Raw genomic sequence first — 14,769 nt, forward strand, 5'->3', positions numbered from 1 at the left:
TGCCCGTCTCTTAACCTGGTATATTCATACCATGTCCTTGCTCTTGTGTATGTAGGCACACCCCTGCAAAGTGGGTACGTACCGTACACACACACACAGACAGACAGACAGACAGACACACACACACACACACACACACACACACACACGGACATCCAGATCACGTACACGCACACGGACAGCGAGGCATATAAAGAGGACGTGGGACTCATGGGGGCATCAGTCCCTCACGTCCCAGGTCACTGTACGTACACAAACATCAGAGGTGCCTCACGTCCCAGGTCACTGTACGTACATAACCACCAGAGGTGCCTCACGTCCCAGGTCACTGTACGTACACAACCACCAGAGGTGCCTCACTTACCAGGTGACTGTACGTACATAACCACCAGAGGTGCCTCACGTCCCAGGTCACTGTACGTATATAACCACTAGAGGTGCCTCACTTACCAGGTGACTGTACGTACATAACCACCAGAGGTGCCTCACGTCCCAGGTCACTGTACGTACACAACTACCAGAGGTGCCTTACTTACCAGGTGACTGTACGTACATAACCACCAGAGGTGCCTCACGTCCCAGGTCACTGTACGTACACAACCACCAGAGGTCACTCACGTCCCAGGTCACTGTACGTACACAAACATCAGAGGTGCCTCACGTCCCAGGTCACTGTACGTACATAACCACCAGAGGTGCCTCACGTCCCAGGTCACTGTACGTACACAACCACCAGAGGTCACTCACGTCCCAGGTCACTGTACGTACACAACCACTAGAGGTGCTTCACGTCCCAGGTCACTATATGTACACAACCACCAAAGGTCACTCACGTCCCAGATCACTGTACGTACACAGCCACCAGAGGTCACTCACGTCCCAGGTCACTGTACGTACACAACCACCAGAGGTGCCTCACGTCCCAGGTCACTGTACGTACATAACCACCAGAGGTGCCTCACGCACGTCCCAGGTCACTGTACGTACACAACCACCAGAGGTGCCTCACGTCCCAGGTCACTGTACGTACACAACCACCAGAGGTGCCTCACTTACCAGGTGACTATACGTACATAACCACCAGAGGTGCCTCACGTCCCAGGTCACTGTACGTGCACAACCACCAGAGGTGCCTCACTTACCAGGTGACTGTACGTACATAACCACCAGAGGTGCCTCACGTCCCAGGTCACTGTACGTACACAACCACCAGAGGTGCCTCACTTACCAGGTCACTGTACGTACATAACCACCAGAGGTGCCTCACGTCCCAGGTCACTGTACGTACATAACCACCAGAGGTGCCTCACGTCCCAGGTCACTGTACGTACATAACCACCAGAGGTCACTCACGTCCCAGGTCAGGGTACGTACACAACCACCAGAGGTGCCTCACGTCCCACGTCACTGTACGTACACAACCACCAGAGGTGCCTCACGTCCCAGGTCACTGTACGTACACAGCCACCAGAGGTGCCTCACGTCCCAGGTCACTGTACGTACACAACCACCAGAGGTGCCTTACTTACCAGGTGACTGTACGTACATAACCACCAGAGGTGCCTCACGTCCCAGGTCACTGTACGTACACAACCACCAGAGGTGCCTCACTTACCAGGTGACTGTACGTACATAACCACCAGAGGTGCCTCACGTCCCAGGTCACTGTACGTACATAACCACCAGAGGTGCCTCACGTCCCAGGTCACTGTACGTACACAACCACCAGAGGTCACTCACGTCCCAGGTCACTGTACGTACACAACCACCAGAGGTCACTCACGTCCCAGGTCACTGTACGTACATAACCACCAGAGGTGCCTCACGTCCCAGGTCACTGTACGTACACAACCACCAGAGGTGCCTCACTTACCAGGTGACTGTACGTACATAACCACCAGAGGTGCCTCACGTCCCAGGTCACTGTACGTACATAACCACCAGAGGTCACTCACGTCCCAGGTCACTGTACGTACACAACCACCAGAGGTCACTCACGTCCCAGGTCACTGTACGTACACAACCACCAGAGGTCACTCACGTCCCAGGTCACTGTACGTACATAACCACCAGTGGTCACTCACGTCCCAGGTCACTGTACGTACACAACCACCAGAGGTGCCTCACTTACCAGGTGACTGTACGTACATAACCACCAGAGGTGCCTCACGTCCCAGGTCACTGTACGTACACAACCAGCAGAGGTGCCTCACGTCCCAGGTCACTGTACGTACACAACCACCAGAGGTGCCTCACTTACCAGGTGACTGTACGTACATAACCACCAGAGGTGCCTCACGCACCAGGTCACTGTACGTACACAACCACTAGAGGTGCCTCACTTACCAGGTGACTGTACGTACATAACCACCAGAGGTGCCTCACGCACCAGGTCACTGTACGTACACAACCACCAGAGGTGCCTCACGTCCCAGGTCACTGTACGTACACAACCACCAGAGGTGCCTCACTTACCAGGTGACTGTACGTACATAACCACCAGAGGTGCCTCACGCACCAGGTCACTGTACGTATATAACCACTAGAGGTGCCTCACTTACCAGGTGACTGTACGTACATAACCACCAGAGGTGCCTCACTTACCAGGTGACTGTACGTACACAACCACCAGAGGTGCCTCACTTACCAGGTGACTGTACGTACATAACCACCAGAGGTGCCTCACGCACCAGGTCACTGTACGGACATAACCACCGGAGGTGCCTCACGCACGTCCCAGGTCACTGTACGTACACAACCACCAGAGGTCCCTCCTACATACCAGTCACACCTACTTATCGTCACACCCACCTACCCTTCACACCCACTTGATCGTCACACCCACCTACCTGCCCCACCCACCTACCCTTCACACCCACTTGATCGTCACATCCACCTACCTGCCCCACCCACCTACCCTTCACACCCACTTGATCGTCACATCCACCTACCTGCCCCACCCACCTACCCTTCACACCCACTTGATCGTCACATCCACCTACCTGCCCCACCCACCTACCCTTCACACCCACTTGATCGTCACTCCCACCTACCTGCCCCACCCACCTACCATTCACATCCAACTGATCGTCACACCCACCTACCTGCCCCACCCACCTACCCTTCACACCCACCTGATCGTCACACCCACCTACTCATCACACCCACCTACCCTTCACACCCACCTGATCGTCACACCCACCTACTCATCACACCCACCTACCCTTCACACCCACCTGATCGTCACACCCACCTACTCATCACACCCACCTACCCTTCACACCCACCTGATCGTCACACCCACCTACCTGCCCCACCCACCTACCCTTCACACCCACCTGATCGTCACTTCCACCTGCTCATCACACCCACCTACCCTTCACACCCACTTGATCGTCACTCCCACCTACCTGCCCCACCCACCTACCCTTCACACCCACCTGATCGTTACACCCACCTGCTCATCACACCCACCTACCCTTCACACCTACCTGATTGTCACACCCACCTACTCATCACACCCACCTACGCTTCACACCCACCTGATCGTCACACACCTACCTTCCCGTCACACCCACGTATCCACCACACCCACTCGTAACATCCACCTTCCCTGTCACACCCACAACCCCCACGTAAGTCACCCCCGACTCCACCTTCCCCCCTCCCCTGACAGCGAGGTGGAAGCCTCCACAGCTACGGGGCGCGGGACAACCACATCTTCGAGCGGGTGTACGAGCTGGTGGAGCTGCTGATGTGGGTCGTCTTCAGGCGGAGGGATCGCCCCGTCATCCACACCGAGGTTACCAGGCTCTTCAGGGGCAACCTGGGCCTCCAACAACAACAACAACAACAACAAATGCACTATCAACCAGGACCTGAGGGCCTGGAGCAGCGCCCCCGGCGGTGGAAGAAGCGGACGCCCCTCTCAGGTATACACTCCACCGTCAGGGGACAGACTCCACATCCACGGGGTAATTCTCGGGGGGGAGTTTACCCTTCCTCCCCCTCGAGGATCACCTCCCCTGGAGGTCATACTTCAAGGACCCACTCGATGGGAAACACCTCCTCAACACATAGCCACACAGGGGCCCCTCACTGCTAGTCTTGCTAGTATACTAGCGGTAATTCTACTGGTAAACTAGCGTTAATTCCACTAGTAAACTAGCGTTAATTCCACTAGTGGACTAGCGTTAATTCCACTAGTAAACTAGCGTTAATTCCACTAGTGGACTAGCGTTAATTCCACTAGTAAACTAGCGTTAATTCCACTAGTGGACTAGCGTTAATTCCACTAGTAAACTAGCGTTAATTCCACTAGTGGACTAGCGTTAATTCCACTAGTATACTAGCGTTAATTCCACTAGTATACTAGCGTTAGTTCCATTAGTAAACTAGCGTTAATTCGACTAGTATACTAGCGTTAATTTCAGTAGTAAACTAGCATTAATTTCACTAGTAAACGTTAATTCCACTAGTAAACTAACGTTAATTCCACTAGTAAACTAGCGTTAATTCCACTAGTAAACTAACGTTAATTCCACTAGTAAACTAGCGTTAATTCCACTAGTAAACTAGCGTTAATTCCACTAATAAACTAACGTTAATTCCACTAGTAAACTAACGTTAATTCCACTAGTAAGCTAGCGTTAATTCCACTAGTAAACTAACGTTAATTCCACCAGTAAATAAGCGTTAATTCCACTAGTAAACTAGCGTTAATTTCACTAGTAAACGTATATTCCACTAGTAAACTAACGTTAATTCCACTAGTATACTAACGTTAATTCCACTCGTAAACTACCGTTAATTCTACTAGTAAACTAACGTTAATTCCACTAGTAAACTAATGTTGATTTCACAAGTAAACTAACGTTAATTCCACTAGTAAACTAACGTTAATTTCACAAGTAAACTAACGTTAATTCCACTAGTAAACTAACGTTGATTCCACTAGTAAAATAACGTTAATTCCACTAGTAAACTAACGTTAATTCCACTAGTAAAATAACGTTAATTCCACTAGTAAACTAACGTTAATTCCACTAGTAAAATAACGTTAATTCCACTAGTAAAATAACGTTGATTACACCAGTAAACTAACGTTAATTCCACTAGTAAAATAACGTTAATTCCACTCGTAAACTATCGTTAATTCTACTAGTAAACTAACGTTAATTCCACTAGTAAACTAATGTTGATTTCACAAGTAAACTAACGTTAATTCCAATAGTAAACTAACGTTAATTCCACTAATAAACTAACGCTAATTCCACTAGTAAACTAACGCTAATTAGTCTGGTAAACTAACGTTAATTCCACCAGTAAACTAACGATATTTCACTAGTAAACTAACGTTAATTCCACTAGTAACCTAGCATTAATTCCACTAGTAGACTAACGCTAATTCCACCAGTAAACTAACGCTAATTCCTCTGGTAAACTAACGTTAATTCCACCAGTAAACTAACGTTATTTCACTAGTAAACTAGCGTTAATTCCACGAGTAAACTAACAGTTTATCTCAGTAACACATAAATACTAAAGATAAACAAAAGTGTTTAGTTCGTTATCAAACTGTGACCAACATTCAGGGTGCATAGGAGACCTATGGAAAACTTCACTGCCCACATAATGATAATCTCTGTCCTCATGATGATAATCTCTGCCCTCATGATGATAATCTCTGCCCTCATGATGATAATCTCTGCCCTCATGATGATAATCTCTGCCCTCATGATGATATTCTCTGCCCTTATGATGATAATCTCTGCCCTCATGATGATAATCTCTGCCCTCATGATGATAATCTCTGCCCACATAATGATAATCTCTGTCCTCATGATGATAATCTCTGCCCTCATGATGATAATCTCTACCCTCATGATCATAATCTCTGCCCTCATGATGATAATCTCTGCCCTCATGATGATAATCTCTGTCCTCATGATGATAATCTCTGTCCTCATGATGATAATCTCTGTCCTCATGATGATAATCTCTGCCCTCATGATGATAATCTCTGTCTTCATGGTGATAATCTCTGCCCTCATGATGATAATCTCTGTCTTCATGGTGATAATCTCTGTCCTCATGATGATAATCTCTGCCCTCATGATGATAATCTCTGCCCTCATGATGATAATCTCTGCCCTCATGATGATAATCTCTGTCCTCATGATGATAATCTCTGCCCTCATGATGATAATCTCTGTCCTCATGATGATAATCTCTGTCCTCATGATGATAATCTCTGCCCTCATGATGATAATCTCTGCCCTCATGATGATAATCTCTGCCCTCATGATGATAATCTCTGTCCTCATGATGATAGTCTCTGCCCTCATGATGATAATCTCTGCCCTCATGATGATAATCTCTGCCCTCATGATGATAATCTCTGCCCTCATGATGATAGTCTCTGTCCTCATGATGATAATCTCTGTCCTCATGATGATAATCTCTGTCCTCATGATGATAATCTCTGTCCTCATGATGGTAATCTCTGTCTTCATGATGATAATCTCTGTCCTCATGATGATAATCTCTGTCCTCATGATGATAATCTCTGCCCTCATGATGATAATCTCTGCCCTCATGATGATAATCTCTGTCCTCATGATGATAATCTCTGCCCACATAATGATAATCTCTGTCCTCATGATGATAATCTCTGCCCTCATGATGATAATCTCTGACCTCATGATGGTAATCTCTGCCCTCATGATGATAATCTCTGCCCTCATGATGATAATCTCTGCCCTCATGATGATAATCTCTGCCCTCATGATGATAATCTCTGCCCTCATGATGATAATCTGTCCTCATGATGATAATCTCTGCCCACATAATGATAATCTCTGCCCTCATGATGATAATCTCTGCCCTCATGATGATAATCTGTCCTCATGATGATAATCTCTGCCCACATAATGATAATCTCTGTCCTCATGATGATAATCTCTGCCCTCATGATGATAATCTCTGCCCTCATGATGATAATCTCTGCCCTCATGATGGTAATCTCTGTCTTCATGGTGATAATCTGTCCTCATGATGATAATCTCTGCCCTCATGATGATAATCTCTGCCCTCATGATGGTAATCTCTGTCTTCATGGTGATAATCTGTCCTCATGATGATAATCTCTGTCCTCGTGATGATAATCTCTGACCTCATGATGATAATCTCTGCCCTCATGATGATAATCTGTCCTCATGATGATAATCTCTGTCCTCATGATGATAATCTCTGCCCTTATGATGGTAATCTCTGTCTTCATGGTGATAATCTGTCCTCATGATGATAATCTCTGCCCTCATGATGATAATCTCTGCCCTCATGATGATAATCTCTGTCCTCATGATGATAATCTCTGCCCTCATGATGATAATCTCTGTCCTCATGATGATAGTCTCTGTCCTCATGATGATAATCTCTGTCCTCATGATGATAATCTCTGCCCTCATGATGATAATCTCTGTCCTCATGATGATAATCTCTGCCCTCATGATGATAATCTCTGTCCTCATGATGATAGTCTCTGTCCTCATGATGATAATCTCTGTCCTCATGATGATAATCTCTGCCCTCATGATGATAATCTCTGTCCTCATGATGATAATCTCTGCCCTCATAATGATAATCTCTGCCTCATGATGATAATCTCTGCCCTCATGATGATAATCTCTGCCCTCATGATGATAATCTCTGCCCTCATGATGATAATCTCTGTCCTCATGATGATAATCTCTGCCCTCATGATGATAATCTCTGCCCTCATAATGATAATCTCTGCCTCATGATGATAATCTCTGCCCTCATGATGATAATCTCTGCCCTCATGATGATAATCTCTGCCCTCATGATGATAATCTCTGCCCTCTTGATGATAATTTCTGCCCTTATGATGATAATCTCTGTCCTCATGATGGTAATCTCTGCCTCATAATGATAATCTCTGCCCTCATGATGATAATTCTTGTCCTGATCTCTGTCCTCATGATAATCTTTGCCCTCATGATGATAATTCTTGTCCTGATCTGTCATGATAATCTCTGTCCTCATGATGATAATCTCTGCCCGTATGATAATAATCCTTGTCCTGATGATAATCTCTGCCCTCATGATGATAATCTCTTCCCTCATGATGATAATCTCTGCCCTCATGATGATAATCTCTGTCCTCATGATGATAATCTCTGCTCTCATGATGATAATCTCTGCCTTTATGATGATAATCCTTGTCCTGATGATAATCTCTTCCCTCATGAAAATCTCTGACCTCATGATGATAATCTCTGCCCTGATGACGATAGTCTCTGCCCTCGTGATGATAATCTCTTCCCTCATGGTAATAGTTTCTGGCCTCATAATGATAATCTCTGTCATGACAATCTCTCCCTCTGCCCTCATGATGATAATCCTTGTCCTGATGATGATAATCTTTGCCCTCATGATGATAATTCTTGTCCTGATCTGTCATGATAATCTCTGTCCTCATGATGATAATCTCTGCCCTCATGATGATAATCCTTGTTCTGATGATGATAATCTGTCCTCATGATGATAATCTCTGCCCTCATGATGATAATCTCTGTCCTCATGATGATAATCTCTGCCCTCATGATAATAATCCTTGTTCTGATGATGATAATCTGTCCTCATGATGATAATCTCTGTCCTCATGATGATAATCTCTGCCCTCATGATGATAATCTCTGCCCTCATGATGATAATCTCTGCTCTCATGATAATAATCCGTCCTAATGATGATCATCTCTGTCCTCATGATGATAGTCTCTGTCCTCATGATGATAATCTCTGCTCTCATGATGATAATCTCTGCTCTCATGATGATAATCCTTGTTCTGATGATGATAATCTCTGGCCTCATGATGATAATCTCTGTCCTCATGATGATAATCTCTGCCCTCATGATGATAATCTCTACCCTCATGATGATAATCTCTGCCCTCATGAATGATAATCTCTGCCCTCATGATGATAATCTGTGTCCTCATGATGATAATCTCTGCCCTCATGATGACAATCTCTGTCCTCATGATGATGATCTCTCTCCTCATGATGATAATCTCTGCCCTCATGAATGATAATCTCTGCCATCATGATGATAATCTGCCCTCATGATGATAATCTGTCCTCTTGATGATAATCTCTGCCCTCATGATGATAATCTCTGCCTTCATGATGATAATCTCTGCCCTCATGAATGATAATCTCTGCCCTCATGATGATAATCTCTGCCCTCATGACGATAATCTCTGCCCTCATGAATGATAATCTCTCCCCTCATGATGATAATACCTGCCCTTATGATGATAATCTCTGTCCTCATGATGATAATCTCTGCCCTCATGATGATAATCTCTGCCTTCATGATGATAATCTCTGTCCTCATGAATGATAATCTCTCCCCTCATGATGATAATACCTGCCCTTATGATGATAATCTCTGTCCTCATGATGATAATCTCTGCCCTCATGATGATAATCTCTGCCTTCATGATGATAATCTCTGTCCTCTTGATGATAATCTCTGCCCTCATGATGATAATCTCTGCCTTCATGATGATAATCTCTGCCCTCATGATGATAATCTCTGTCCTCATGATGATAATCTCTGCTCTCATGATGATAATCTCTGCCCTCATGATGATAATCTCTGCCCTCATGATGATAATCTCTGCCCTCACTATGATAATCTCTGTCCTCATGATGATAATCTCTGCCCTCATGATGATAATCTCTGCCCTCACTATGATAATCTCTGCCCTCATGATGATAATCTCTGCCCTCATGATGATAATCTCTGCCCTCACTATGATAATCTCTGTCCTCATGATGATAATCTCTGCCCTCATGATGATAATCTCTGCCCTCATGATGATAATCTCTGCCCTCATGATGATAATCTCTGCCCTCATGATGATAATCTCTGCCCTCATGATGACAATCTCTGTCCTCATCATGATGATCTCTCTCCTCATGATGATAATCTCTGCCCTCATGAATGATAATCTCTGCCCTCATGATGATAATCTCTGCCCTCATGAATGATAATCTCTGCCCTCATGATGATAATCTGCCCTCATGATGATAATCTGTCCTCTTGATGATAATCTCTGTCCTCATGATGATAATCTCTGCCTTCATGATGATAATCTCTGCCCTCATGAATGATAATCTCTGCCCTCATGATGATAATCTCTGCCCTCATGATGATAATCTCTGCCCTCATGACGATAATCTCTGCCCTCATGAATGATAATCTCTCCCCTCATGATGATAATACCTGCCCTTATGATGATAATCTCTGCTCTCATGATGATAATCTCTGCCCTCACTATGATAATCTCTGTCCTCATGATGATAATCTCTGCCATCATGATGATAATCTCTGCCCTCATGATGATAATCTCTGCCCTCATAATGATAATCTCTGCCCTCATGATGATAATCTCTGCCTTCATGATGATAATCTCTGCCCTCATGAATGATAATCTCTGTCCTCATGATGATAATCTCTGCCTTCATGATGATAATCTCTGCCCTCATGAATGATAATCTCTGCCCTCATGATGATAATCTCTGCCCTCATGATGATAATCTCTGTCCTCATAATGATAATCTCTGCCCTCATGATGATAATCTCTGCCCTCACTATGATAATCTCTGTCCTCATGATGATAATCTCTGTCCTCATGAATGATAATCTCTGTCCTCATGATGATAATCTCTGTCCTCATGATGATAATCTCTGTCCTCATGAATGATAATCTCTGTCCTCATGAATGATAATCTCTGTCCTCATGATGATAATCTCTGTCCTCATGATGATAATCTCTGTCCTCATGATGATAATCTCTGTCCTCATGAATGATAATCTCTGTCCTCATGATGATAATCTCTGTCCTCATGATGATCAGTTCTCGATAGTGAACCTCGCCACTATCCATACAGTTGTGTCATGACCACGACATTATCCCTACAGGTGTGTCATGACCACGTCATTATCTCGACAAATGTGTCATGACCACGTCACTATCCCTACAGGTGTCATGACCACGTCACTATCCCTACAGGTGTCATGACCACGTCACTATCCCTACAGATGTGTCATGACCACGTCACTATCCCTACAGGTGTCATGACCACGACACTATCCCTACAGGTGTGTCATGACCACGTCACTATACCTACAGGTGTGTCATGGCCACGTCACTATACCTACAGGTGTGTCATGACCACGTCACTATACCTACAGGTGTGTCATGACCACGTCACTATCCCTACAGTTGTTTCATGACCACGTCACTATCCCTACAGGTGTGTCATGACCACGTCACTATCCCTACAGGTGTGTCATGACCACGTCACTATCCCTACAGGTGTGTCATGACCACGTCACTATACATACAGGTGTGTCATGACCACGTCACTATACCTACAGGTGTGTCATGGCCACGTCACTATACCTACAGGTGTGTCATGACCACGTCATTATACCTACAGGTGTGTCATGACCACGTCACTATACCTACAGATGTGTCATGACCACGTCACTATACCTACAGATGTGTCATGACCACGTCACTATCCCTACAGTTGTGTCATGACCACGTCACTAGCCCCACATATGTGTCATGACCACGTCACTATCCCTACAGGTGTGTCATGACCACGTCACTATCCCTACAGGTGTGTCATGACCACGTCATTATACCTACAGGTGTGTCATGACCACGTCACTATACCTACAGATGTGTCATGACCACGTCACTATACCTACAGGTGTGTCATGACCACGTCACTATCCCTACAGTTGTGTCATGACCACGTCACTAGCCCCACAGATGTGTCATGACCACGTCACTATCCCTACAGGTGTGTCATGACCACGTCACTATACCTACAGGTGTGTCATGACCACGTCACTATTCCTACAGGTGTGTCATGACCACGTCACTATACCTACAGGTGTGTCATGACCACGTCACTATACCTACAGGTGTGTCATGACCACGTCACTATCCCTACAGGTGTGTCATGACCACGTCATTATACCTACAGGTGTGTCATGACCACGTCACTATACTTACAGGTGTGTCATGACCACGTCATCATCCCGACAAATGTGTCATGACCACGCTACTTTCCCTACGTGTGTGTCATGACCACGCCACTATCCCTACAGGTGTGTCACACCACGCACCTATCCTTACAGATGTGTCATGACTACGCCGTTATACTTACAGGTGTATCATGACCACGCCACAACCCTTACAGGTGTGTGGGTATGTTTTAACCCACTCCTGTATCCCACATGTGTCTCGTGACCCATCACTCACTCTGCATATGTGTCATGAACCATCACTGTGTCCTGCAGGTGTGTCATGACTAGCCCCCCCCCCCCCCCCCGCCTCTCTTCTTCCACTAACCCTTCAAGTTGTCATGACCCGCCCTCTATGCCCAGTAGGTGTGTCACACACCACCCAGGAGGGATCCGGCAGGTGTGTCATGATCCAACAGTGACCCTACAGACATGTCATATCCCCTCCGCTGAACTCTACAGGTGTGTCACTAGACTCCCCCATGCCTTGCAGGTGTGTCATGCCCCATCACTTGTGTACATGGTGAGGGGTCTGCCTCATACTTTCGTGTCATATATGGAATTCGACTCCCCTATGCCTTGCAGGTGTGTCATGCCCCATCACTCGTGTACATGGTGAGGGGTCTGCCTCATACTTTCGTGTATGACATATATGAACTGGAATTCGTCATTGGTTAATTCGTATGTACACCACCTCACACAGCCTGTTCCAGTACACAGTTGATTGATGGTTTCGATGGTCTTCCCTTCCCCAACCCCTTCCCCCTCCCTCATAAAAAGGAGGAAGGGGAGGAAGGGGGAGGAAGGGGGAAGGGGGGGAAGGAATTGGCATGTGTATTTTTGCCCAGGTTTCTCCGATTTCTCTCGCTCAAATTTCAATTTCGTCAGTTGATAAGCGGATGAGGACTTCCCACTTCTCCTCATAACCTCACTCCACTCCCTGGTCCTCCTCACAACCACAATTCTTATATCGCCACTCATGTGGACTCACTGTCTCGTCGTCTCAAACTTCTTCCCAACTTCACATCTTCATTAGGTCTCAAACTCCTTACCAACTTCACAACTTCATCAGGTCTCCTCCTTCCCAACTTCATCAGGTCTCCTCCTTCCCAACTTCATCATGTCTCCTCCTTCCCAGCTTCCCAACTTCATCAGCTCTTCTCCTTCCCAACTTCACAACTTCATCAGCTCTTCTCCTTCCCACCTTCCCAACTTCATCATGTCTCCTCCTTCCCAACTTCACAACTTCATCAAGTCTCCTCCTTCCCAACTTCATCAGGTCTCCGCCTTCCCAACTTCACAACTTCATCAGGTCTCCTCCTTCCCAACTTCCCAACTTCATCATGTTTTTCGTAGGCTCCGTACTCCACCCACACTACATCTTGCCCTAGTCTCTACAATACACTTCACAATTCCTCAATTTCTCCACAAGTCTTCCCTAGTTCATTTCAGCATCAACAAACATATCGAGGAATCTACCTCGGTCTCCAGATGGTTTACGTAAATCTAAGTCGTAATGGTCTCCAGATGGTTTACGTAAATCTAAGTCGTAATGGTCTCCAGATGGCTTACGTAAATCTAAGTCGTAATGGTCTCCAGATGGTTTACGTAAATCTAAGTCGTAATGGTCTCCAGATGGTTTACGTAAATCTAAGTCGTAATGGTCTCCAGATGGTTTACGTAAATCTAAGTCGTAATGGTCTCCAGATGGTTTACATAAATCTAAGTTGTAATGGTCTCCAGATGGTTTACATAAATCTAAGTTGTAATGGCCTCCAGATGGTTTACATAAATCTAAGTTGTAATGGTCTCCAGATGGTTTACGTAAATCTAAGTCGTAATGGTCTCCAGATGGTTTACATAAATCTAAGTCGTAATGGTCTCCAGATGGTTTACATAAATCTAAGTCGTAATGGTCTCCAGATGGTTTACATAAATCTAAGTCGTAATGGTCTCCAGATGGTTTACGTAAATCTAAGTCGTAATGGTCTCCAGATGGTTTACGTAAATCTAAGTCGTAATGGTCTCCAGATGGTTTACGTAAATCTAAGTTGTAATGGTCTCCAGATGGTTTACGTAAATCTAAGTCGTAATGGTCTCCAGATGGTTTACGTAAATCTAAGTCGTAATGGTCTCCAGATGGTTTACATAAATCTAAGTCGTAATGGTCTCCAGATGGTTTACGTAAATCTAAGTTGTAATGGTCTCCAGATGGTTTACGTAAATCTAAGTCGTAATGGTCTCCAGATGGTTTACGTAAATCTAAGTCGTAATGGTCTCCAGATGGTTTACGTAAATCTAAGTCGTAATGGTCTCCAGATGGTTTACGTAAATCTAAGTCGTAATGGTCTCCAGATGGTTTACGTAAATCTAAGTCGTAATGGTCTCCAGATGGTTTTACGTAAATCTAAGTCGTAATGGTCTCCAGATGGTTTACGTAAATCTAAGTCGTAATGGTCTCCAGATGGTTTACGTAAATCTAAGTCGTAATGGTCTCCAGATGGTTTACGTAAATCTAAGTCGTAATGGTCTCCAGATGGTTTACGTAAATCTAAGTCGTAATGGTCTCCAGATGGTTTACGTAAATCTAAGTCGTAATGGTCTCCAGATGGTTTACGTAAATCTAAGTCGTAATG

The 14,769-nt window shown here is 45.4% G+C and overlaps 1 protein-coding gene and 1 long non-coding RNA gene across 3 annotated transcripts in view; one reads left to right on the forward strand and one right to left on the reverse strand.

Moving 5' to 3' along the window:
- The window catches only part of LOC139754479 (uncharacterized), a 51,050-nt gene that overhangs the window by 22,342 nt on the left and 13,939 nt on the right, over positions 1–14,769 (forward strand). For both annotated transcript variants that reach the window (XM_071671745.1, XM_071671746.1), the window contains exon 5: positions 3,677–3,932. In XM_071671745.1, coding sequence (XP_071527846.1) covers positions 3,677–3,932 — 256 coding nt within the window. The remainder of the gene's footprint in view (positions 1–3,676; positions 3,933–14,769) is intronic.
- The window catches only part of LOC139754480 (uncharacterized), a 120,986-nt gene that overhangs the window by 20,115 nt on the left and 86,102 nt on the right, over positions 1–14,769 (reverse strand). The gene's annotated exons all lie outside the window — the stretch shown is intronic.

The sequence above is a fragment of the Panulirus ornatus genome, chromosome 17, assembly GCF_036320965.1.
Source record: "Panulirus ornatus isolate Po-2019 chromosome 17, ASM3632096v1, whole genome shotgun sequence".
Classification (NCBI taxonomy): Eukaryota; Metazoa; Arthropoda; class Malacostraca; order Decapoda; family Palinuridae; genus Panulirus; species Panulirus ornatus.